The sequence below is a fragment of the Ranitomeya imitator genome, chromosome 1, assembly GCF_032444005.1.
Source record: "Ranitomeya imitator isolate aRanImi1 chromosome 1, aRanImi1.pri, whole genome shotgun sequence".
Classification (NCBI taxonomy): domain Eukaryota; kingdom Metazoa; phylum Chordata; class Amphibia; order Anura; family Dendrobatidae; genus Ranitomeya; species Ranitomeya imitator.
The window spans coordinates 1,251,899,199-1,251,926,713 of record NC_091282.1 but is presented as its reverse complement, the minus strand read 5'-3'; the positions used below and the strand labels follow the sequence as shown (position 1 = coordinate 1,251,926,713).

The window sequence follows — 27,515 nt, the reverse complement described above, 5'->3', positions numbered from 1 at the left end:
ATGGTGTGCGATGAAGTGACATCATCGCGCTCCCACTGGGTCAGATGCAGAAGGGAATGGTGGGGGATGGAGTGTCATCTGACTCTTCCGCATCAATTGTTGCCTTCAACTGTATCGGCATATAGCGGGCGCGTGGTGTACCATAATTGGCGGCATGCCACTGGCTAGGGGCCCCTGAGGGAGTAGGGGTCCTAGGCAGCTGCCTAGTCTAAGAGAAGAAAAGATGAGTGTTCCAGCTCCTTAAAAAATATATTTTAATCTTCAACGATTAAAACATGTAGATGAACATAATCCCCAGTGGATATATATGCACTGATCAAACACTGATAGTCCAGCGACGCGTTTCCATCCTGTAGCGGAACTTTGTCTCAGCTTTGTCTGATCTGAGACAAAGTCAATGAAGACACAATATTGTCTGTGATCAATTCAAACTGCTGATGTCCCAAAAGTGACATCTCCACTGGTCTAATATTAATAATAGCTTACACAACTTAAAAAAAATAATTATTAATTAGGGAATATAAGAAACAGAAAATTGTCATTCAGAAGTCGTTATTTATTAAATGTTTTACATAAGGATCTACATCTTTTTGCAGCAAAAGTTGCCCTTTATAAGATTAATTCATTGTATGAAAATCATTTTCTAGCGCCCGCTCTCCCGATGTAACGAAAAATGTGCTCCGGGATACAGGAAAGCTCCTAAGCTTGGGCACCAAGACTGCTGCTATGACTGCGTTTCCTGCTCAGAAGGAGAAATATCCCAAACACCAGGTGAGAATATAATAGATAATGTGAAATCTTGATGGGTGGGGGACAGATAGATGCAGAATTTTTGCTGCAGTAATAATTAGGGTTGAGCGACTTTTCTTTTTATAGGATCGGGTCGGGTTTCACGAAACCCGACTTTTTCAAAAGTCGGGTTGAGTGAAATCGGCCGGTCCTATAGAAAAGTCGGGGTCGGCCGAAACACGAAACCCAATGCAGTGCATTGGGTTTCTAATGGTTCCCAGGGTCTGAAGGAGAGGAAACTCTCCTTCAGGCCCTGGGATCTATATTTAAGTGTAAAATAAAGAATAAAAATAAAAAATATTGATATACTTACCCTCGGACGCGCCCTGGCTCTCGCCGGCAGCCTTCCTTCCTAAGAATGAGCGCCTGAAGGACCTTCGATGACGTCGCGGCTTGTGATTGGTCGCGTGAGCGGTCACATGGGCGTCACGCGACCAATCACAAGCCGCGACGTCATCTAAGGCCCTTCAGGCGCTGATTCTTAGGAAGGAAGGCTGTGGGTTAGAACCAGGGCACGTCCGAGGGTGAGTATATACCTATTAGGAATATACTCACCCTCGGACGCGCCCTCGGACGCTTCCTTCCTAAGAATTAGCGCCTGAAGGACCTTAGATGATGTCGCGGCTTGTGATTGGTCGCGTGACGCCCATGTGACCGCTGGTACAAATTATAAATTAAGGGTGCACCCTTGCTGTATATTGTAAGATAAATCGGGTGCAGTGCCAAGTCCAATAGTATATATAACCAAAGAAAAGAGAAAAGAATGGACTAAACAAGGCCTGCACAACCGTATAATATAGAAGATAAACAACACATTTTATTTAAACACCACAAAAACAACATATAAAAACACTTAAAAATACAAAATGTATATAACACCCTAATACATCCTAATAGAACTGCAGCAAATATACATATATATATAGCCAGGCCTATATATATATTATGTCACATAATAACAGTGATATACATACCACACAACACTGGGAGATCAAAATGATGCTCAGTACCAGGAGAGGTATATATAAAGGCCCCAAATCACCTGTAGGCGATCAAATACCCCGAAGTATAGTGTAAAGAAAAACCTATCTCTCAGCTGGTAATATATAAAATGTCCAAGAAAGGGCATAGAGAGATCCAATCAAAGCTCCCCAGCAGGAGATGAAAAGTGGCATGTGCCAAAAGTATACTCAGCTGAATATGGGATAAAATCCCTGGGAGCCAAAAGGCCACAAAGGCTAAAGTAATGCTGCAGATCCCATGAATGGACGGCAAATGGCAGGGAAAGGGTGTGGGAAGAAGACCCCACGCGTATCGCCGCCGCTGCGGCTTCGTCAGGGGAAGTATGGTAATGTGGTGACAATAGCACATATATATAGGGATCATAATCATGTAAATAACCTACCGGTGTGTCGCATGGACCAGGGAGACGGGGAACGGAAATGGCGTACAACCGCACCAAAAGGAAAGTAAGGCGAAAGTAACGGAGGCCTCCGCAGTACAAATATGGCGCCTGCGCAGACGCGGTTCAGAAAGTGAGCCGCACTGCGCATGCGCCGAGCACCAATAGCCCATAGAGACCCACAGAGACAGAGCGAAAGGACGGAATCAGTCGCCGTGAAATGGATATAGGGGGAGAATACAATGCACAGGGCTGGCAATGTGCCATATCAAAGAAACCTATATGATGAAGAGTACAAAAAATGTTAAACCTGTGGAAACAACATAATTCAAAATACATTATGAGAAAACTACATATGACTAACTCCACGCCATATCCAAAAACCTATACAGTAGAAAGGTAAGAGTGATGTTCAATATATAAACGTAACACCATCCAAATGTATGGCATATATACAATGAAAAATAGCCATTGGAGGGGGACACAAGGAAAAGAGGGGGAGGGGGGGGGGACAAACTGATTGGGAAAATGGGCTTAATAATACAATGGCCATTAATAATAGGAAACCACAACACAATGATGTGGAAACAAGTCCCAAATGATGCCAAGTCATGTACAGGAAAAGTCCGACGATCCATATTTTGGTCCTGATGGTCCGAGTCCATTTAGAAGGGGGGTTTCCAATCCGACTACGGTCATCCACCTATGATGTGTCCAATCAACATATCACTTCCAGGTCATGTGCAGGAGATGTCCAACGATCCATATTTTAGTCCTGATGGTCCGAGTCCATTTAGAAGAGGGGTTTCCAATCCGACTACGGTCTTCCACCTATGACGTATCCAATCAACAAATCACTTCCAATAGAACAATCGGATTTAAAAACCATCTTCAAAGCATGATAAGAGTAAATCCCAGGCATCCATCAGCCTAAAGCGGAGAGGTGTGGAATGAACACATACCTCTCTCAAAGCCAGGTCCTGAAATACAGGGCTTGGCAGGTCCTAAGGTACAAATAAGGGAGAAGAAGAAAAAAAACCTTAATAACCCTAAAATAATGCATATCAGAACAAAGAAGCAAAAAAGCAAAAATACGATGGTAACAGGGAAGCCCCAAATGGCTAAATTACCCCAGGAAGCCTGTAAAAAGGAGCTCCTCATTCAAACCTGAGGGGGCCACTGTTTGCAGTTTGAATATCCATCTAGATTCAATCTGCAAAAGTAGTTTGCGTTTATCGCCCCCTCTCTCGTTGGGGGTGAGTTTTTGCAGGCCCACTACCTGAAGGTTAGCCGAGGAGCCCCCATGTTTAACTAAAAAATGTTTGGCCACCGGGGTAAGAACCCTATTCTTCCTTAGATCTGATGCTGCTAAATGTACCGTGGAGAGGTGTTTCTGTACCCGTTTCCTAAGTTCCTGGGTAGTCTGCCCAACATACACCATCCTACAAGGACAGGTGAGGGCGTAAATTACATCCCTAGACCTACAATTGATATATGCCCTAAGGGGATGCCTGCTGAGAAGTGTAGGATGCACAAAAAAGTCACGAGTTGGAATCATATGAGGGCAAACATTGCAATCCCAGTGTTGTGTGGTATGTATATCACTGTTATTATGTGACATTATATATATATAGGCCTGGCTATATATATATGTATATTTGCTGCAGTTCTATTAGGATGTATTAGGGTGTTATATACATTTTGTATTTTTAAGTGTTTTTATATGTTGTTTTTGTGGTGTTTAAATAAAATGTGTTGTTTATCTTCTATATTATACGGTTGTGCAGGCCTTGTTTAGTCCATTCTTTTCTCTTTTCTTTGGTTATATATACTATTGGACTTGGCACTGCACCCGATTTATCTTACAATATACAGCAAGGGTGCACCCCTAATTTATAATTTGTACCAGTAGTCTAGCCCTGTGTCCCAGGGCATCTTTTCCTAAGGGTGGCACACGTCTATCTGGATGGTGCTGTGATTTTATATATTTTTGTATTTTCTTGTTCTTTATATATCGGTTGTGGTTAGCATGGATTGGGAGGCTAGGGAGGCGGCGTGGTTGGCCAAATCCTCTAAGATATTTGAGACGGCAGGGACTGCTGAACCACATTTTGATAATGACTTCTCTGCACTTTGTTCTGACCTGACCAGGGCCCACAAGACAGGTATAAGATTATGGTGGAATATGAGGAGTTTGGAGGAATATACTAAGTCAGGCTTTATACCAAGGGGTCTTCGCATACCTATTTTTCCGGCTTGGGAGCCCTCTGCGTCTTTTAAATTACTCTGGGAACAAGGACTTACTCGATGCTCAGGTATTTTGATCAGTTTATTACTTGAGCATGATAGAGCATTGTTTTCACAAACTAAAGACAAGATTAAGGAATTAGAGTCAAAGTTAGCTAACCAGGATGTTGGTTTGGTTACGTCCTTCAAGAATAAACTAAAGGACACTCTGGATAAATATGAGATTGAAATAACGCAGCGTAAGGGTAAAAAATTCCAGAGGGATAAAGCTGACTTTGAGCAGGGATTAGTCTATAAATGGAAACACATGGGCAATGCCCGTCGGTCTAAGAACTATAGGAGTGATCCCCTTCCATCGGCCCCGACATCATCATATAGGGAAGAAAGCTCAAGTGATTTTTTGTCCTCCGCCGGCAGCGAGGTCGATCACGGACCAGACGCGGGGGCAAACACAAGCCACGTAACAAAGCGATTCGTGCGGCACAGGGGCCATACCTCTCCCCATCGCCACAAGTATTCCACCAGGCGGAAGTAGAGGAGATGGGAGTTGGCCAGCAAAATACGTCTGAATCTGCATCTAGTTTGACAACATTGCAGGTCATTAACCTTTCAGATCATGTCCTTACATCTGTGGAATTTTCCGTACTCCAAAAGGGTTTATCGTTTGTGCCTACGCATACTGCTGACAAATTTACCCTTGTTAAAGATCTTTATTTGTTTTGCAGAAAGTTAACCTTCCAGGTTATGTACAGGAGACCCGACATCCTTCAAACAATTTCTACAGTTGATCGCCAGACTTTTCAAGATCTATTGGAGCTACTGGAGGAGAATGAAGCTGATCCAAATAGAAGGAAGTTTCCATATAGGAACAAATCTCTCAAAGCCCCTTCGTTCTCCTTGGTACCGGCCATAAAAATATTCTTTGAGATGGTCAAACGAGACATCATGGCTATGCCTATCCGGGTAAGTGGGCCTTCCAATTTGAGTATAGAGGAAAAACGTGCCCTTATGGCCCTACAGAACAGCAGGGACTTTATTATTAAAGAGGCGGACAAAGGGGGCAATGTAGTTTTATGGTCTACCCAACTTTATGAAGCTGAGGCTAAACGCCAACTGAACAATTTACAGTATTACCAAAAGCTTCCATCTGACCCCACCTCTATTTTTCTCTCCAAGTTTGAACAACTACTCCACAGAGCTTTACAACTTGCCATCATTTCACCGCAAGAGAAACAATATTTGTGGGTGGCCAACCCGGTAACGGCTACATTTTATATGTTGCCGAAAATCCACAAGGACAGCCTCAATCCTCCCGGCAGACCCATTGTGTCCAGCGTCGGCAGTATGTGTGAGAGGGCAGGTGAGTACCTGGATTTCTTCCTTCAGCCCATTGCCTCATCTCTTCCGTCATTTGTTCGCGATTCCTCACACTTCATTGATATTTGTAGTCAGGTTATACTTCCTACCGATTTTTTATTAATTACTTGTGATGTGGAATCGCTATATTCAAACATCGACCACAAAGATGGGATAGAGGCATTGGCTTATTTTCTGGATTAAAAGACCTCCATGGACAGGGCTCATGATTCTTTTCTCCTTGATTTGATGTCATTCGTGCTCCATCATAATTTTTTTCTGTTTGACAGGGTCCATTATCTGCAGCGATCAGGCGTGGCGATGGGCGCGAGATGTGCACCAGCCTATGCTAATATCTTTTTAAGCTGGTGGGAGGATAAAATTGTTTATTCCTCCCCACTCTTCACTGCCCACGTACACGCCTGGTATCGCTTCATAGATGATGTTTTCATCATCTGGAGGGGCACTAAGGAGGAGTGTGCTGTATTTTTTGATAATTTGAATTCCAATCTGCATAATATTTTTCTTACATACTCCTGCTCTGCCAGGGATGTCACCTTCTTGGATCTACGGGTATTTCCACACGAACAGCATCTGGCGACTGATCTTTTCCGCAAGCCCACGGCAACCAACTCACTTTTGGAATTTTCCAGCTTCCACCCATGGCATACAAAGGTGGGTGTACCCACGGGCCAATTTTTGCGCGTTCGGCGCAACTGCACCCGTGATGGTGATTTTTTAATTCAGGCACGTGAACTTTCGGAACGCTTCAGACACAGAGGCTACCCTAAACGTGTCATTTCCACAGCTTATCAAAGAGCGAGGGGGCAGGATCAGAAGTCGCTCTTATCATCCAAGCGGCAAGGCCAGGAGATGCAGACAAGATTCATCACTGATTTCAATGACAATTGGAGACAGGTCAGTGACATCTTGTCTAGACACTGGCAGATCCTTAGGGTAGATGCACAAACATCGGAGGTCACAAGCAATAGACCCCTGCTAACAGCAAGACGGGCACCTAACCTCAGGGATCTCCTCACTAGGAGTCACTTTAAGAGACCAACTGTGAAACTAAATAGAGGTATTACCCTGAGGGGGTCTTTTCCGTGTGGGGATTGCAATGTTTGCCCTCATATGATTCCAACTCGTGACTTTTTTGTGCATCCTACACTTCTCAGCAGGCATCCCCTTAGGGCATATATCAATTGTAGGTCTAGGGATGTAATTTACGCCCTCACCTGTCCTTGTAGGATGGTGTATGTTGGGCAGACTACCCAGGAACTTAGGAAACGGGTACAGAAACACCTCTCCACGGTACATTTAGCAGCATCAGATCTAAGGAAGAATAGGGTTCTTACCCCGGTGGCCAAACATTTTTTAGTTAAACATGGGGGCTCCTCGGCTAACCTTCAGGTAGTGGGCCTGCAAAAACTCACCCCCAACGAGAGAGGGGGCGATAAACGCAAACTACTTTTGCAGATTGAATCTAGATGGATATTCAAACTGCAAACAGTGGCCCCCTCAGGTTTGAATGAGGAGCTCCTTTTTACAGGCTTCCTGGGGTAATTTAGCCATTTGGGGCTTCCCTGTTACCATCGTATTTTTGCTTTTTTGCTTCTTTGTTCTGATATGCATTATTTTAGGGTTATTAAGGTTTTTTTTCTTCTTCTCCCTTATTTGTACCTTAGGACCTGCCAAGCCCTGTATTTCAGGACCTGGCTTTGAGAGAGGTATGTGTTCATTCCACACCTCTCCGCTTTAGGCTGATGGATGCCTGGGATTTACTCTTATCATGCTTTGAAGATGGTTTTTAAATCCGATTGTTCTATTGGAAGTGATTTGTTGATTGGATACGTCATAGGTGGAAGACCGTAGTCGGATTGGAAACCCCTCTTTTAAATGGACTCGGACCATCAGGACTAAAATATGGATCGTTGGACTTCTCCTGCACATGACCTGGAAGTGATATGTTGATTGGACACATCATAGGTGGATGACCGTAGTCGGATTGGAAACCCCCCTTCTAAATGGACTTGGACCATCAGGACCAAAATATGGATCGTCGGACTTTTCCTGTACATGACTTGGCATCATTTGGGACTTGTTTCCACATCATTGTGTTGTGGTTTCCTATTATTAATGGCCATTGTATTATTAAGCCCATTTTCCCAATCAGTTTGTCCCCCCCCCCTCCCCCTCTTTTCCTTGTGTCCCCCTCCAATGGCTATTTTTCATTGTATATATGCCATACATTTGGATGGTGTTACGTTTATATATTGAACATCACTCTTACCTTTCTACTGTATAGGTTTTTGGATATGGCGTGGAGTTAGTCATATGTAGTTTTCTCATAATGTATTTTGAATTATGTTGTTTCCACAGGTTTAACATTTTTTGTACTCTTCATCATATAGGTTTCTTTGATATGGCACATTGCCAGCCCTGTGCATTGTATTCTCCCCCTATATCCATTTCACGGCGACTGATTCCGTCCTTTCGCTCTGTCTCTGTGGGTCTCTATGGGCTATTGGTGCTCGGCGCATGCGCAGTGCGGCTCACTTTCTGAACCGCGTCTGCGCAGGCGCCATATTTGTACTGCGGAGGCCTCCGTTACTTTCGCCTTACTTTCCTTTTGGTGCGGTTGTACGCCATTTCCGTTCCCCGTCTCCCTGGTCCATGCGACACACCGGTAGGTTATTTACATGATTATGATCCCTATATATATGTGCTATTGTCACCACATTACCATACTTCCCCTGACGAAGCCGCAGCGGCGGCGATACGCGTGGGGTCTTCTTCCCACACCCTTTCCCTGCCATTTGCCGTCCATTCATGGGATCTGCAGCATTACTTTAGCCTTTGTGGCCTTTTGGCTCCCAGGGATTTTATCCCATATTCAGCTGAGTATACTTTTGGCACATGCCACTTTTCATCTCCTGCTGGGGAGCTTTGATTGGATCTCTCTATGCCCTTTCTTGGACATTTTATATATTACCAGCTGAGAGATAGGTTTTTCTTTACACTATACTTCGGGGTATTTGATCGCCTACAGGTGATTTGGGGCCTTTATATATACCTCTCCTGGTACTGAGCATCATTTTGATCTCCCAGTGTTGTGTGGTATGTATATCACTGTTATTATGTGACATAATATATATATAGGCCTGGCTATATATATATGTATATTTGCTGCAGTTCTATTAGGATGTATTAGGGTGTTATATACATTTTGTATTTTTAAGTGTTTTTATATGTTGTTTTTGTGGTGTTTAAATAAAATGTGTTGTTTATCTTCTATATTATACGGTTGTGCAGGCCTTGTTTAGTCCATTCTTTTCTCTTTTCTTTGCCCATGTGACCGCTCACACGACCAATCACAAGCCGCGACGTCATCGAAGGCCCTTCAGGCGCTCATTCTTAGGAAGGAAGGCTGCCGGCGAGAACCAGGGCGCGTTCGAGGGTAAGTATATCAATATTTTTTTATTTTTATTCTTTATTTTACACTTAAATATGAATTCCGATACCGATTCTGGATATCTTAAACATATCGGAACTCAGTATCGGAATTCCGATTCCAGATCAGAAGATCGCCGACCTCATGGCCGACCCCACACAGGGGTCGGGTCGGGTTTCATGAAACCCAACTTTGCTAACAGTCGGCAACTTCTGAATCTGGCCGACCCGTTTCGCTCAACCCTAGTAATAATAAGACCCATGGAAAATTACGTGCATGATTCTGTTCTACAGTGAAATTGGTTCAGAGACCAAAACTATGAAACTTAACAAACTTTGCAGTGCTGAAAACAGATGTGACGCTTACATTTTCTGATTGTGTCTAATGTTCACGATCCAGGGGAGGTTGTAAACTGTCTTTTCAATGTTCCATCATCATTGTTGCATTGTTAGCAGATAGTCTGTTAAATCATTTATTTTGTCTATTGAGCTTTCTTTAATCTATCATCAAAAATTCCATCTCAGCTCCGATCGCGTGATTATAATCGCAGCTGCATCATCTACTTTTATACATGTTCTCTATGTAAAGTAGACAGTTTTCACTTTAAATGTACACGTTATCGCTCTCTATAGTCACCATTTTTTACACACCACTTCTATTTATTTATTTCCACATCTCTATATTATTGTACACCATTCACGATCACGTATTCTCCAAACCTTCACCAGTATTATTCAGTGTCTCACTTCCCCCCTCTCCCCTTTTATTCACTCTTCACTCATTTTTTTATTTTATTTATTTTATGTCTTTATTTTTTTTTGTTTTCATTATCATTTTCCCACTTATTTCCACTTTTTTTTATCCATATTACACTTGTTTTTGAAGGTTTTACTTTTTTCCTTTTTTTATATATATATGTTCACTTTTTTTATCTTTATTATCTTTTTTCACACTTATTTTCATATTTATTTGTTGCCACAGAGTGTTTTTGGGTTTACTGTGCTTTTTTTTGTGTTTTCAGCTTTTGAAAATATGTAGAACGATGTTAAATGAGTGGGCTATTTTTTAATTTTGACTAGGTATATTTAGAAAAATATAAAAAGTAACTCTAATTTGGGTGACAAATCTTCACACGTCTTTAGCAGTTTTGCTAGTACATAGAAAGTAGTGTTTTGGAGCATGAAAAGTCAAAAATATCATGCAGTGTAAAGCCACATTCACTGTTAGGGCTAGCGGAACGCACCAAGTAAAAATATATGTTTATTATGAATGGTGCGTTCGCAGGAGGAACCTGCCGCTAGTGAATGGTGGCACTGTTTGGCGGTATAGACTAGCTCTGTTACCTCACAGAGCAGCCGCGAGAGGCAAGCACTGCGCCCTGTTAGCCTCACAGGAGCACAAGCTTACTGCCGAACTGATAGCAGTCAGTGGTTATGCAACATGCAATCTCCTCACCGGAGGAGCCGGTATTCTAGGGGCTTATTTCATCCGGGTCCCTGAATGACGTTCACACAATCTCCTCGCTGGAGGTGCCGGTATTCTAGGGGCTTATTTCAGCCGGGTCCCTGAACACATACATGCATAACCACACTGGCGCAAAGCACATATTAGAATTGATAGTAGCGCATGGCCATGCGGCCTTGCGAGCCTTAAATAGTTGCAGCACGTTTAGGACCTTTCAAAGAAGGACCAATGGAGTGCTGCAGTACCTGAGCATGTGACCCCAGATCTCCACTGAGAGATCTTGCCCTGGGCATGCTCAGAGTGCAAAGCAGGACTTAGTCCTAGCACCTACAAGGACCTTCCAAGAAGGACCAATGACCTAGGTGCAGTATCTGATCATGTGACCCTTGATCTCCACTGAGAGATCTTACCCTGGGCATGCTCAGAACGTGAAAAGCAGGACTTAGTCCCAGAAGCGTCTGCTCGCCGCTGCCCAGCACTGACTTCAATGGCAGAAGCAGGAAATGCAGCAGTAACTCTTAGCAGAGAGTCAGACTGAGCGAGACGCTGGGATCGACGTCTCCGCTGAGCAGGCTCCATTGCGGCAGGAGAAGAATGGGAGACTGCAGCGGAGATGGCCCGAGATTCCCCCTGTGCAGAGGCTCGACCCCTAACATTTACAAGGTCAGTATTTTACATCAGTATTTGCAAGGAAAAACCAGGAGTGTAACATTTAAAGGAAAAGTATAATAGAAACACGGCTTCACTTTTCACCCACTCCTAGTTTTTGGCTTACAAATAATTATGTTAATTACTGATCAAATGCTAAATGTGACAATGTGGCCTAAATGTGTGAATGTAGAAGAGGTAAACAGAGAGCACAATAGAGTGATTCCCTATGGAGGAAGTAGGAGCGTGCTGGTTATGCTCACCTGGTGAAGATGTGGCAGGCTCGACTCCAATGTAGGCATGAAGAAAGATAACTGCTGCCGCTGCTGCCCCATGGCTGGTGGATAAATCCTCCACGAGATATTGGATCCAGCTGGCTGGACAAGTAGATGGGCTGCGCTGCTGGGGTGAATACATTCTTCTCAAGTGTTAAGGAGAAAAAAGGCTTCTGGTTTTTTTTTTCATTTGAAGAAGACGCCGGTATGGTGGAGCGCACGCCAGAGCCTAGGGGTACTCGGTACCAGGTCCGGTCATCATTAAAGGGGAGGTCATGGTGGCAGCGACCCGGTTTGAGGCCCTAGGAGTCCAAATTAAAGGGAAGGTCTTTAAAGGGGTTATAGAAATAAGAATATTCATGATGCCACCTGTGGTATTCGGTCAAGGGTGACCGACGCTGCTTAAAGGGGTCCTCTGGGGAGTGATGGCACTGCAGCAAGGATGATATGGCTTCCCATAGGTGAAGCTGGGTCCCCAGGGCTCTGGGTGAATTTCACAAAGATAGTGTGGTGCCAGAAATAATCAGAGGACACAAGATTGCAGTCTCTTTACCTGTTTTACTGGTGGATTAAGGCCACAGTCCAGGGGACCAGCAACAGGTGACGGTGGAGTTCAGGCAGCCTGGAAATGAGTTGAATTCCGCTTGTCAGGTCAGATTGGGAGCCCTCCACTACGTGCTGTATAATAGTTCCTTGCTGCCTATTGCTTCTTTCAAGGTCCTCTCTCACTCTCTGTTCCTGCATGGTAGGCAACGTGAGCTGTTTTATAGGGGTCTTTATCCAGGGTGACTCCGGGCTCTGTATGTTGCTGAACCTCAGGGTGTAGCTGTGGGCAAGTTACTTTCAATCTCCTGCCCTCCGGTTTCTGCTGTGGGGCATGAAGTCCCACACAGCCTCGGACTCCCATTGTCCGGTATCTGCGCTCCAGCATGGAGGGAGCCCAAACGCAGCTCTCCTCCAGCTCCTCACTTCTCCTATGCTCCTTCCTCCTTCACTGTCTGCTGCAGACTAAACTAACTTTTCCTCCAAGCCAGAATCTATATATATATCTAGGGAAGCTCCCCTGAAACCGGGTCTAGCACTCCCCCTTCTGGCCTGGAGTCAGAGCATGTTGCATGTACAGGTTAGGCTACTTTCAGACTAGCGTTGTGTGACGGACGTCGCAATGCATCGTTTTGGAGAAAAAACGCATCCTGCATAGTTGCCCGCAGGATGCGTTCTTTCTCCATAGACTTTTGTTAGCGACGCATTGCGACGGACTGCCACACATCGCATCCGTCGTGCGACGGATTTGTCGTGTTTTGGCGGACCGTCGGCACAAAAAAAGTTACATGTAACTTTTTTTGTGCTTCATGTCCGATGTTTTCGACGGCGCATGCGCGGCCGAAACTCCGCCACCTCCTCCCCGCTCATTACACTGGGCAGCGGATGTGTTGTAAAACTGCATCCGCTGCCCACATTGTGCTAATTAGCACACCCTCCATCGGTATGTCGGGCCAACGGTTTGCGACGGTCCCGTACCGACGGACAAGTGTGAAAATAGCCTCACTTGTCAAAGGGATCCCTCCTTGTTTCCAGGCATGGCATCACCCTCCCCAAGAGGAAGGCATTACCACTGTGGTACCCGAACTCCCTGGGTGCCACAATGGCGTTGAAACGCAGTGGGAATAAAAAACTTTTTTCTCATCATCATTTCCGAAGAATTGATTCACTCCAGCAGCACAGCCCACCTACGTGTTCATCCAACTGGATCCAATGTGGCCTAAATAACATTTTCCTTACAACTCATCCTGAATTTCCCTATAAAATGTTTCATCATAGAAAATGCTGAACGGGAAACACTACATTTCCAAAGCATCGCATTTTTTTAGCCTCTAAGACTTCAGCCACGGTCAGATCGATATGATTCTCTCATTCGAGAGAATTGGGCCAATAATGCTAATGACATTCTGCTCAAACTTTGGTCCGAGCGTCAACATAGTGAGATCTGATTCTCTCAGACCATGGCACAAACCATGGCACAGGTGAGGGAAAATGGAGAACAAAAATTTTCCATTTTTCTCTGCTCTGTGAGTCTACGAAAATTGGACTGGACTCAGATGTAATCAGAGTAGAGTCCGATGTTTTCCACGCACTGATAGACTTGAATGGGTGCGTGTCTTATGACTTCACAGTGAAATCATAGCATATGGTGATATTTTTTATTGGCAGATTGTGTCAGTGAAAAAAATCATGGATCAGCTGTGGCCATTGAGTAACATTGGCCTGATTGCTACTGGATAAACAACTGAATAGCGAGCTTTAGATTCATATGCTGGTGTGAACAAGACCTTAAAAGGAGTCTATCAGCTTAACCCCTTAGTGAAAAAGCCAATTTGGTACTTAATGACTGGGCCAATTTTTACAATTCTGACCACTGTCACTTTATGAAGTTATAACTCTGGAGCTTCAATGGATCCCGGTGATTCTGAGACTGTTTTCTTGTGACATATTGTACTTTATGAAAGTTGTAAAATTTCTTTGATTTGGCTTGCGATTATTTGTAAAAATAACAAAAATTTGGGGAAAACTTTTAAAATTTTGCAATTTTCAAATTTTAATTATTATTCCCTTAAATCAGAGAGTCATATCGCACAAAATAGTGAATAAATAACATTTCCCACATGTCTACTTTACATCAGCACAATTTTGGAAACATTATTTTTTTGTTTTGTTAGGGAGTTATAAGGGTTAAAAGATGACCAGCGATTTCTCATTTTTACAGCAAAATTTGCAAAACCATTTTTTAGGGACCACTTCACATTTGAAGTGACTTTGAGGGGTGTACATGACAGAAAATACCCAAAAGTGCCACCATTATAAAAACTGCACCCGTCAAGGTGCGCAAAACCACATTCAAGAAGTGTATTAACCCTTCAGGTGCTTCGCAGGAATTTTTGGAATATGGAAGAAAAAAATAAACATTTACTTTTTTTCATAGACCTAATTTTTTTTCACTTTCGCAAGGGTTACAGGAGAAAATGGACCATACATTTTGTTGTGCAATTTTTCCGAAGTATGCTGATACCCCACATGTGGGCTCGGAAGGGAAGGAGCGCCATATCACTTTTTGAATGGAAAATGTGCTGGCATAATTAGCGGACACCATGTCATGTTTGGAGAGCCCCTGATGTGCATAAACAGTGGAAACCCCCCACAAGTGACATTATTTTGGAAACTAGACACCTCAATGAACTTATCTAGATGTGTATTGAGCACCTTGAACCCACAGGTGATTCACAGAAGTTTATAACGTTAAGCCATGGAATCTCCCCACAAATGACACCATTATGGAAACTAGACCCCTTTGGGACCCTATATAGATGTGTATTGAGCACCCTGAACCCCCAGATGCTTCACAGAAGTTTATCACTAAAATGCTCGGGTGCTCGTTGCTCGGGTCGAGCAGATTGGAATACTCAGAAACTTGACCCAAGCAACGAGCACAATGTAAGTCTAAGGGAAACCCGAGTATTTTTACCGCAATCCCCCTAGGGGTCCCTTCAAGGTCTACAAATGTCTGAAAATGATGGATACACTACAGAAATGACACGAGAAAATCACGGGGATCGCCCCTGGAAGCAGTTCTGACTCCTAGATCACAGCTGTAAGCAATGTTGTCAGAGCTTCACGCCATTTTCACAGGTGCACAAAAAAACATACAAAAACGAAACCAAAATGGATTTTGATGGGAAATATGTTAAGGAACATCTTTTCCAGGGTAATGACTTGTACATAAGGCAAAATAATTAACCCCAAACTGAAATGTTCCTCTACCACTTGGAGTATGTTCACGCAGCGTTTTTGATGCGTTTTTCAACTTTAGCATTGCTTTCAACCAATACAAATGCATTCACTGGAAAATGTCATTGTAACATGTAACACCCCTAGCTGGCCATGTGCTGTGTGACACATAAGGAGACCCATCTTGTTCTGAAGGAGGGACTCTTAAAGTTACAAAGCCTATTTTTAGAGGGGGATCAGGCGGCATTAATATTCTTAAAGGGCCATTATTAAACAGTGGGTCTCCTAAGCTTTTATTGCCTATGCTGTGAGTGGATGGGCTGCCAAGAATTACAATGCACCACAATACCCCTTTCACGAGAGCTACAGGAGGGCCTCCTGAAAAAAGTTGCATTGAAAGCAAGGCCTGCCCTACTATCAAGTTATATGCACCCCAATAAGCCTCTGAACCCAGTTACTGGATGGACACAGGAAAATATATTTCACATTTTTATGCAAGGGCCGCCTTGACCCAAATTTGCACGCAACACAATCCCCCCTCGGAAGAATAATGGAGGAGGGCCTCATAAAAAAAAAATTCCTATTATAAAGGACCAGATCTCCTAGACTCGTAATGCTCATACACTAAGTGCATGGGCTGACAAATATTTCACCATGGTGGGTAATTTTTTAAAAAAAATTGTTCACGGGCATCATGAACACCTTGCAATACTGTAAAGTATTTTCCTAATCAGTTGCAGTTGTGAAGGTGCAGGTTTTTAGTAAAAATATGGCAGATGAATCGTTGGATGAAGTGATCAGGAAAAAGGCCATGGTGATGACAGGAATGGGAACGTACATGATTAATAACAGCGGTGGCTATGGGAGGTATGAGATCCAGGATACAGCCTACAATGATTAGTCGTTTACCCACCACCAATTACCAGAATGTGTTAAATGCCCGTCTGAAGATCAGTCTAAAAGATGCGCGTGTGAGACTCGGCATAAAAAATGCTTGTCAAAAATACTGTGCCAAATATGCACGTGTCTGTCTAAAGTGCAACATGTTCATGTTGCACTTTGACACTGTTGACCACCCTCTCCTTCTCTCTAGGCTCCAGTCACTTGGCATTAAGGACACTGCTCTCTCCTGGTTCTCTTCCTATCTTTCTGACCGCTCCTTCAGTGTTCTGTTCTCTGGCTCCACTTTATCTCCTCTTCCTCTCGCTGTCGGGGTACCTCAGGGCTCAGTCCTTGGCCCCCTTCTGTTCTCTCTCTACACGGCCCCAATTGGACAGACCATCAGCAGATTTGGCTTTCAGTACCATCTTTATGCCGATGACACACAACTGTACACGTCATCCCCTGACCTTACCCCCGCTGTACTACAGAACGCCACTGACTGTCTGTCCGCAGTCTCCAACATCATGTCCGTTCTCTATCTGAAACTCAACCTCTCCAAAACTGAACTTCTTCTGCTCCCACCATCTACTAACCTCCCTAAATCTGACATTTCTCTCTCCATGGGTGGCACCATAATAACACCCCGGCAGCAGGCGCGCTGTCTGGGTGTTATGTTTGACTCCGATCTCTCCTTCACCTCCCATATACAATCTCTTGCCCGCTCGTGCCGCTTACACCTAAAGAACATCTCTAGAATCCGCCCTTTTCTCACCATGGAGACAGCTAAAACCCTCACTGTCGCCCTGATCCACTCCCGCCTGGACTACTGTAACGCTCTATTAATTGGCCTCCCCCTCACTCGACTTTCCCCTCTCCAGTCCATCCTTAATGCAGCAGCCAGGGTCGTCCATCTGGCTAATCGTTACTCGGACGCGTCCGTTCTTCACCAGTCGTTACACTGGCTGCCCATTCGTTACAGGATACAATTCAAAGTACTTGTTCTCACCCACAAAGCTCTCCACAGTGCGGCACCCCCTTACATCTCCTCCCTCATTTCTGTCTATCGGCCTAATCGACCGCTGCGCTTTGCAAATGACTTTCGATTAACCTCTGCACTAATCCATACCTCCCACTCCCGACTCCAAGACTTCTCCCGTACTGCGCCAATCCTCTGGAATGCTCTACCCCAAGATATTAGGACCATCCATAATTTGCATAGTTTTAGGCGCTCGCTCAAAACACATTTGTTCAGAGCGGCCTATCACGTTCACTAATCAAAGTTATGTTATGTTTGTGTGTGTGTGTAGCCCATTCACTATCCCCATCTATTCCCCAACCCCTGAAGATGGCTGGACCATGATTGTAAATACATCATTGTAAATACACACCTGTACTTTGTATCTCCCCCACCTCATTGTAGATTGTAAGCTCTCACGAGCAGGGTCGTCTTATTTTGCTTTAATTATTGTATTGTTAACGTTGTTACTTATGACTTTTGTGTTTGAAACTGTTAATCTGTAAAGCGCTGCGGAATATGTTGGCGCTATATAAATAAAGATTATTATTATTATTATTCATGACATGCTGAATTTGAGAAAGCAGAGAGTGTTGGATGATGGATGCTTGTGAAAAACTAATCCGTAACTATAAACACAGCCGTGGCCCAATCATCTTCATCTTCACCCATATATATTACCAATAATATCCAAATGTTACAGTCAAAAATTATTTGTTGTAGAGTAACAAACACTGTTAAAGGAATGCCACTAAACGTAGATAACCACGACCCTGGGAAACACCAGATTTCCTATTTACAAGATATGGATGATGATGGTATTGATGACGATTTTGAACTTTATCACATCCCCACCAAGAAGATGAAGATCACAGCTGCAAAAAATGTGCAAAAAAGGCCGGGAATGTCTGAAAAATCATTTTCTCTTTGGCAAACTTCCTCTCTTACTAAAGTGGTAACAAATGATGCATACACAGCTCTCATGTCTACTCAGCGTGAGATGGTTGAAAGATGATGTATTCCATTTTGTCCATGTCTACTTTTTGAAAACAAGCAGAAAAGAAGGATGAAATAGCATGAAGACGTGTGATTTGGGTCAGTAAGGAGGTGATGTCAGGTACAGATAGGTCGATATTTGTGTCATCGGTGTACCGATGATATTGCAAACCATGCCATTCCATGAGCTGTTCCAGGCTGAAGGTGTAGATGGGGAAGAGTAGGGAGTCCTAGATCTTAGAATTGAGGAACACCGAAAGACAGGGATCGAGGTGAGGAGGTGAAGACACTAAATGTCCCCGTAACAGTCTTGTTGTTTTTTTAAAGACTCTGCCGATAATCTCAAAAAGGCAATTTGCACCACCGGCCATGTCTGCATCAGCAGGAGTAGCAAAACTACCAGCTTAACCACCACCGGCATGATCAGGCACAAGGCAGGAAAGCACCCAAGTTTGTTGGCCGAACAACAGACTCCATCAACTGTGTCTGGGGGTGATACCACTGCTTCTTCCGCTGGTGTGCGTGCAAGCCAATCCTCTGTCCATGGTGCATGCAAAGATGCCTCCTGCTCTGCATCAGTAGTTGCCCACAAACTCAACTAGCACCATCAAGAAGCACATCCACATCCTTGTCCAAGGGCAGCGTTCAGTTTTCCATAACCCAGTCCTTGGAATGCCACACAGGCCACAGTACTAAATGCGTACATGTCTCGTCTGCTTGTGTTCGAAATGTTGTATTTTAGGCTCATGGGAGATGGAAGCTTACTGCAACCTGATGGCGGTGACCACCACAAGGTACTCGGTCCCCAGCCGCCATTATTTCTCCCGGTGTGCCGTCCCCGCATTACACTAGATGTGTCCCACAACAGTACCCAGATCCTCCACAATGCTGTTACTGTTGTACTGCACCTAACCACAGAACTTTTGGACAAGTGCTTGTGGGCAGGGATAGTACATCTCCCTGATGGCACACTGGTTTAGCATGCAGGAAGCAATGACCCAGTATTCAGCCCCCTGGAACTTTTCAACCTTTTCCCACATATCATGCTTCAAACATAAAGATGTGAAGTTGAACAAAATTTTTATTTTTTTTTACAATTTTGTGGAAATTCAAAAACTGAAAAGTGGAGAGTACAATATTATTTGGCCTCTTTAAATTAATACTTTGTTGTGCCACCTGGGGTTGAGCGAAACGGATGAGACAAATTCAAAAATCACCGACTTTCGGCAAAGTCGGGTTTCATGAAACCCGACCCGATCCTAGTGTGGGATCGGCCATGCGGTCGGTGATCTTCGCGCCAAAAGTCGCGTTTCATATGACGCGTTCCGTGCCATTTCTCAGCCAATGAAGGAGGACGCAGAGTGTGGGCAGCGTGATGACATAGGTCTCGGTCCCCACCATCTTAGAGAAGGGCACTTCTGACGATTTTAGCATAGGGAGAGGTTGCTGCAGCTTCGTCAGGAGAAGGGATATAGTTAGGGAGGGAAGATTAACCCCCAAACCACTTGTGGTGTAGCGATTTCCACTGTCCACCACCACCATTTGTTTGCAGGGACAGTGGAGGCTACATTTTTGTGCATCAGCTCTGTAGCTTATTAGGCTGCCTTATAAGGATCCCTGATAGCAGCATTGCTGTTTGCACGCTGCTGTGGAAACCAACTGCTTTTTTAAAAGCAAAAATCCTGTTGCTCCTTTCTGCACAGTTATCTTGTTTATTTGTCCACACTTTTGTGTGCAGCAGTCCTTTTTATTGCTGCCATACTTGTCCTGAGATCATTGTAGGGAGATTGAAATTGTACTACAGTCCTTGTATTTTTTCATATATCTTTCAGCCACGTTCTGCCACTGACATTGTGTTGTGTTATACACTGGGCCTGAGTTTTGGTGCAGTCTCCCCCCCAAAAAAGGGAGATTTAAATTGTCACAAACTGGATATACATCAGTTCTTTTAGTTTGTCGTATATCAGTCAGCCACGTTCTGCCACTTACATTTTGTTTTGTTATACACTGGGCCTGAGTTTTGATGCAGTCTCCCCCCCAAAAAAGGGAGATTCAAATTGTCACAAACTGGATATACGTCAGTTCTTTTAGTTTGTCGTATATCAGCCAGCCACGTTCTGCCACTTACATTGTTTTGTTTTACACACTGGGCCTGAGTTTTGGTGCAGTCTCCCCCCCAAGAAAAAGGGAGATTCACATTGTCAAAAACTAGATATACGTCAGTTCTGTTAGTTTGTCATATATCAGCCAGCCACATTCTATCACTTACATTGTGTTGTTTTATACACTGGGCCTGAGTTTTGGTGCAGTCTCCCCCCCAAAAAGGGAGATTTAAATTCTCAACAAGTTTATATACACCTTCTACCTTGCTTACAGTACCATATAACGGTTGTTATTTTGGTTAGATTATCCCAAAAATGAGAAAGTCTGGTGGAAGAGGCCGTGGGCGGTCGTTGCCAGCTGGTACTGATGGTGGTGGTGGTGGATCATCTGGTGGTAGTGGGAAAAGCAAAATTGCGCCTACGGCTGGAGGTGTTGAGCCAGCATCATCGTCTGGCTACACAAGGCCTCGAAGGCTCCCTTATCTGGGAGTAGGAAAACCGCTTTTAAAGCCGGAGCAGCAGGAAAAAGTTTTGGCTTTCCTTGCTGACTCAGCCTCTAGCTCTTTCGCCTCCTCTTCATAGTTAGTAAGGCCGAAAAAATACATTTGTCCATCCAGTTCAGCCTATATTCCATCATAATAAATCCCCAGATCTACGTCCTTCTACAGAACCTAATAATTGTATGATATAATATTGTTCTGTTCCAGGAAGACATCCAGGCCTCTCTTGAACCCCTCGACTGAGTTCGCCATCACCACCTCCTCAGGCAAGCAATTCCAGATTCTCACTGCCCTAACAGTAAAGAATCCTCTTCTATGTTGGTGAAAAAACCTTCTATCCTCCAGACGCAAAGAATGCCCCCTTGTGCCCGTCACCTTCCTTGGTATAAACAGATCCTCAGCGAGATATTTGTATTGTCCCCTTATATACTTATACATGGTTATTAGATCGCCCCTCAGTCGTCTTTTTTCTAGACTAAATAATCCTAATTTCGCTAATCTATCTTGGTATTGTAGTTCTCCCATCCCCTTTATTAATTTTGTTGCCCTCCTTTGTACTCTCTCTAGTTCCATTATATCCTTCCTGAGCACCGGTGCCCAAAACTGGACACAGTACTCCATGTGCGGTCTAACTAGGGATTTGTACAGAGGCAGTATAATGCTCTCATCATGTGTATCCAGACCTCTTTTAATGTACCCCATGATCCTGTTTGCCTTGGCAGCTGCTGCCTGGCACTGGCTGCTCCAGGTAAGATTATCATTAACTAGGATCCCCAAGTCCTTCTCCCTGTCAGATTTACCCAGTGGTTTCCCGTTCAGTGTGTAATGGTGATATTGATTCCTTCTTCCCATGTGTATAACCTTACATTTATCATTGTTAAACCTCATCTGCCACCTTTCAGCCCAAGTTTCCAACTTATCCAGATCCATCTGTAGCAGAATACTATCTTCTCTTGTATTAACTGCTTTACATAGTTTTATATCATCTGCAAATATCGATATTTTACTGTGTAAACATTCTACCAGATCATTAATGAATATGATGAAGAGAACAGGTCCCAATACCGACCCCTGCGGTATCCCACTGGTCACAGCGACCCAGTTAGAGACTATACCATTTATAACCACCCTCTGCTTTCTATCACTAAGCCAGTTACTAACCCATTTACACACATTTTCCCCCAGACCAAGCATTCTCATTTTGTATACCAACCTCTTGTGCGGCACGGTATCAAACGCTTTGGAAAAATCGACATATACCACGTCCAATGACTCACCGTGGTCCAGCCTATAGCTTACCTCTTCATAAAAACTGATTAGATTGGTTTGACAGGAGCGATTTCTCATAAACCCATGCTGATATGGAGTTAAACAGTTATTCTCATTGAGATAATCCAGCATAACATCCCTCAGAAACCCTTCAAATATTTTACCAACAATAGAGGTTAGACTTACTGGCCTATAATTTCCAGGTTCACTTTTAGTGCCCTTTTTGAATATTGGCACCACATTTGCTATGCGCCAGTCCTGCGGAACAGACCCCGTCGCTATAGAGTCCCTAAAAATAAGAAATAGTGGTTTATCTATTACATTACTTAGTTCTCTTGGTACTCGTGGGTGTATGCCATCCGGACCCGGAGATTTATCTATTTTAATCTTATTTAGCCGGTTTCGCACCTCTTCTTGGGTTAGATTGGTGACCCTTAATATAGGGTTTTCATTGTTTCTTGGGATTTCACCTAGCATTTCATTTTCCACCGCGAATACCGTGGAGAAGAAGGTGTTTAATATGTTAGCTTTTTCCTCGTCATCTACAACCATTCTTTCCTCACTATTTTTTAAGGGGCCTACATTTTCAGTTTTTATTCTTTTACTATTGATATAGTTGAAGAACAGTTTGGGATTAGTTTTACTCTCCTTAGCAATGTGCTTTTCTGTTTCCTTTTTGGCAGCTTTAATTAGTTTTTTAGATAAAGTATTTTTCTCCCTATAGTTTTTTAGAGCTTCAATGGTGCCATCCTGCTTTAGTAGTGCAAATGCTTTCTTTTTACTGTTAATTGCCTGTCTTACTTCTTTGTTTAGCCACATTGGGGGACAATACAAATATCTCGCTGAGGATCTGTTTATACCAAGGAAGGTGACGGGCACAAGGGGGCATTCTTTGCGTCTGGAGGAGAGAAGGTTTTTCCACCAACATAGAAGAGGATTCTTTACTGTTAGGGCAGTGAGAATCTGGAATTGCTTGCCTGAGGAGGTGGTGATGGCGAACTCAGTCGAGGGGTTCAAGAGAGGCCTGGATGTCTTCCTGGAGCAGAACAATATTGTATCATACAATTATTAGGTTCTGTAGAAGGACGTAGATCTGGGTATTTATTATGATGGAATATAGGCTGAACTGGATGGACAAATGTCTTTTTTCGGCCTTACTAACTATGTTACTATGTTACTATGTTACTATATTGGGTTTTTCCTATTTCTAGTCCTTTTATTCCCACAAGGTATAAACCGCTTACAGTGCCTATTTAGGATGTTCTTAAACATTTCCCATTTATTATCTGTATTCTTATTTCTGAGGATATTGTCCCAGTCTACCAGATTAAGGGCATCTCTAAGCTGGTCAACCTTTGCCTTCCTAAAGTTCAGTGTTTTTGTGACTCCCTGACAAGTCCCCCTAGTGAAAGGCAGGTGAAACTGTACAATATTGTGGTCACTATTTCCTAGATGCCCGACCATCTGCAGATTTGTTATTCTGTCAGGTCTATTAGATAATATTAGGTCTAACTGGTTCAGTATGCCTTCAATTTTGAAAAATTCCCCAACAGTGTCACCAGCAAAGCACCCCACACCATCACACCTCCTCCTCCATGCTTCACGGTGGGAACCAGGCATGTAGTCTGTCCGCTCACCCTTTCTGCATCGCACAAAGACACGGTGGTTGGAACCAAAGATGTCAAATTTGGGCTCATCAGACAAAAGCGCAGATTTCCACTGGCCTAATGTCCTTTCCTTCTGTTCTTTAGCCCAAACAAGCCTCTTCTGCTTGTTGCCTGTTCTTCGCAGTGGTTTCCTAGCAGCTATTTTACCGTGAAGGCCTGCTGCACAAAGTCTTCTCTTAAAAGTTGTTGCAGAGATGTGTCTGCTGCTAGAACTCTGTGTGGCATTGACCTGGTCTCTAATCAGTGCTGCTGTTAACCTGCGATTTCTGAGGCTGGTGACTCGGATAAACTTATCCTCAGAAGCAGAGGTGACTCTTGGTCTTCCTTTCATGGGGCGGTCCTCATGTGAGCCATTTTCTTTGTAGCGCTTGATGGTTTTTTACACTGCACTTGGGGACACTTTCAAAGTTTTCCCAATTTTTCGGACTGACTGACCTTCATTTCTTAAAGTAATGATGGCCACTCGCTTTTCTTTTCTTGGTTGCTTTTTTCTTGCCATAATACAAATTCCAACAGTCTATTCAGTAGGACTATCAGCTGTGTATCCACCAGACTTCTGAACAACATAACTGATGGTTCCAACCCCTTTTATGAGGCAAGAAATCCCACTTAATAAATCTGACAGGGCAAATCTGTGAAGTGAAAACCATTCCCGGTGACTACCTCTTGAAGCTCATCAAGAGAATGCCAAGAGTGTGCAAAGCAGTCATCAAAGCAAAAGGTGGCTACTTTGAAGAACCTAGAATATAAGGCATAATTTCACTTGTTTCACACTTTTTTGTTAAGTATATAATTCCACATGTGTTAATTCATAGTTTTGATGCCTTTAATGCGAATGTACAATTTTCATAGTCATGAAAATACAGAAAAATCTTTAAATGAGAAGCCGTGTCCAAACTTTTGGTCTGTACTGTAGCTTTTAGCTCCTCTAGTGTGGCGGGAATCTCCCTGGTGGCCAAAACGTCCTTCACATGGTCAGCCAGCCCCCTCCAAAATACAGGGATGAGGGCTTTATGCGGCCATTTCAACTCTGATGCTAAAGTCCGGAAGTGGACGGCAAAATGACTGACCATGGACGAGCCCTGCCAGCAGTCGGAGCGCCGTATCATAGGTTACCCGAGGTCCCAAAAAGACCTGTTTCAGAGTGCTCAGAAACAGCGGAGCACTTGGCACCACATGATCGTTGCGCTCCCACAGCGGCGTAGCCCACTCCAACTCCCTGTCCAACAGGAGGGATATAATGAATTTCACCTTTGCCCGCTCTGTGGGAAAACGTGCAGCCAGGAGCTCGAGGTGTATAGCGCACTGGCTCACGAATCCCCTACACAGCTTACTGTCAAACTAATCTGGCAGTGGGAGGCGGGATAAGGTCGGTACAAGGGTGGCAGTGGACAAATTTGCTGCAGCCACGCTAGAAGCCTGAACACACAGGTGAAACAAACACACAGTTGATTCACAGAAGTTGTTAACATTAAGTCATGAAAATAAAAAAAATCACATTTTTCCCAGATAAATCTTATTTAGCTCCAAGTTTTGCATTATCATAAGGGTAAAAAGAGAAATTGCTCCATACAGTTTGTTGTGCAATTTCTCCAGAGTGCGCAGACACTCAATATGTGGAGGAAAACTACTGTTTGGGTGCACAACATGGCTTAGAAGGAAAGGAGCACCATTTGACTTTTTGATTGTAAGCTATAGTGGACTAATTAGCGTTTGCCATTTCGCATTTGGAGAGCCCCTGAAATGCCTAAACTGTGGAAACCCCTAACAAGTGACACAATTTTGGAAACTAGACTCCTTATAGAACTTATCTAGATGTGTATTGAGCACCTCGAACCCAAAACTGTTTTACAGAAGTTTAAAAAGTTAAGCCGTGTAAATTAAAAAAAATCAAATTTTTCCCAAATAAATCATATTTAGCTCCATATTTTGCATTTTCATAATGGTAACAGGAGAAATTGCTCCATACAATTTGTTGTGCAATTTCTCCTGAGTACATTGATACCCCATATATGGGGGAATACTGCTGTTTACGTGTTCGGCAGGGCTTGGAAGGGAAGAGACATCATTTGACTTTTTGTATGTAAACTATGCTGGGATGATGAACAGTTGCCATATCGCGTTTGAAGAGCCCCTGATGTGCCTAAACAGTGGAAAACCCCCACAAATTACACCACTTTGGAAACTAGACCCCTTTGGGACCTTGTATAGATGTGTACTGAGCACCCTGAGCTGGGGGTCTCCATGGAGACCATCAGAACAGCACGATCGCATCACGTTGTCCTGATGGAAGTACGCAGGGAGCCCGCTCCCTGTGCGATGCTTCTCCATGTCGCTGTCACTACTGACAGCAGCATCAGAGGGATTAAATTAAATGCCCGCAATCAGTGCTAGCACCAATCGTGGGCATTGCTGCGGGGTGTCAGCTGTCACATACAGCTGACACTCGCACGCGTTCGCAGCGGTGCTCAGCCTGAGGCCGCGCGATCATGGCGATCCGATTTTCATGGATGGATAAATGTTAGGCACATATACCACACAGACTGTACACTAATACCATCTGTGTGCTGTATCTGTTTTTCATGAACCCATAGACTTGTATTGGCCCTTTTCATCCATGATGCCAGGAAAATTATTGACATATCTCCATGAATTTTTTAAGAGACATGTAGTCTATGAAAAAAACACTGGCATATATATGGCACCAGAGAAAATAAGTATATTTTGTATCCATGGGAAAAAACAGATAGAACATGTGCCTTAATGAGACTTGTTTTATTTCCCACAGACAGTGAAATCTGTCACAGATGTCCTGATGACAAGTGGCCTGACGAGAAGAAAGTGAAATGTGTCCCTAAAAAGTATGAATTTCTCTCTTATGAGAAGGATGAGATTGTGATTATTTTTATCTTCACATCAATATTACTATCTGTAGTAACTATATTTATATTAGGGATATTTATAAATTACTGGGACACTCCTATTGTGAAGGCAAATAATCGGACCGTGAGCTTCATCCTTCTGGTCTCCACCTTTCTGAGCTTCCTGAGTATTTTCTTGTTTCTTGGTCCTCCTGATGATGTAACCTGCATGCTTAGGCAGATTATATTTGGAATACTATTATCTGTTTCTCTATCTTCCATACTCTCTAAAACTATCACAGTATGCATTGCTTTCAAAGCCACAAAACCCAACAGTGTCTGGAGGAGGTGGATTGGACTGAAGACATCTAAATATGTGGTGGTGACCTGCTCCTCAGTTCAAGTTCTTATTTGTGTTTTCTGGATCTCTCTCCATCCTCCATATCGGGAGTATGACAAGACTCTTTATACTGATCGGATCATCATTCAGTGTAATGAAGGCTCGGATATCTGGTTCTACTCCATGTTGGGTTATCTGGGGCTCCTGGCAGCTGTGAGCTTTGTTCTGGCTTTCATGGTGAGGACATTACCAGACAATTTTAATGAGGCCAAGTACATCACCTTTAGCATGCTGGTGTTCTGTAGCGTCTGGATTTCCATGATTCCGGCTTATCTTAGCAGCAAAGGGAAGTATATGGTGGCAATGGAAATATTCGCTATACTGGCCTCAAGTGCAGGATTATTATGCTGCATATTTTTCCCAAAATGCTATATAATATTAATTAAACCTAATATATATCAGTAA

General features: G+C 43.5%; 1 protein-coding gene across 1 annotated transcript; it reads left to right on the top strand.

Annotated features, from left to right (window-relative positions):
- Positions 1 to 27,515, top strand: LOC138657532 (vomeronasal type-2 receptor 26-like). Its single transcript, XM_069745306.1, has 3 exons — positions 1 to 39; positions 648 to 771; positions 26,638 to 27,515. The coding sequence occupies exons 1-3, from the start codon at positions 1 to 3 to the stop codon at positions 27,513 to 27,515; spliced, it is 1,041 nt and encodes a 346-aa protein (XP_069601407.1).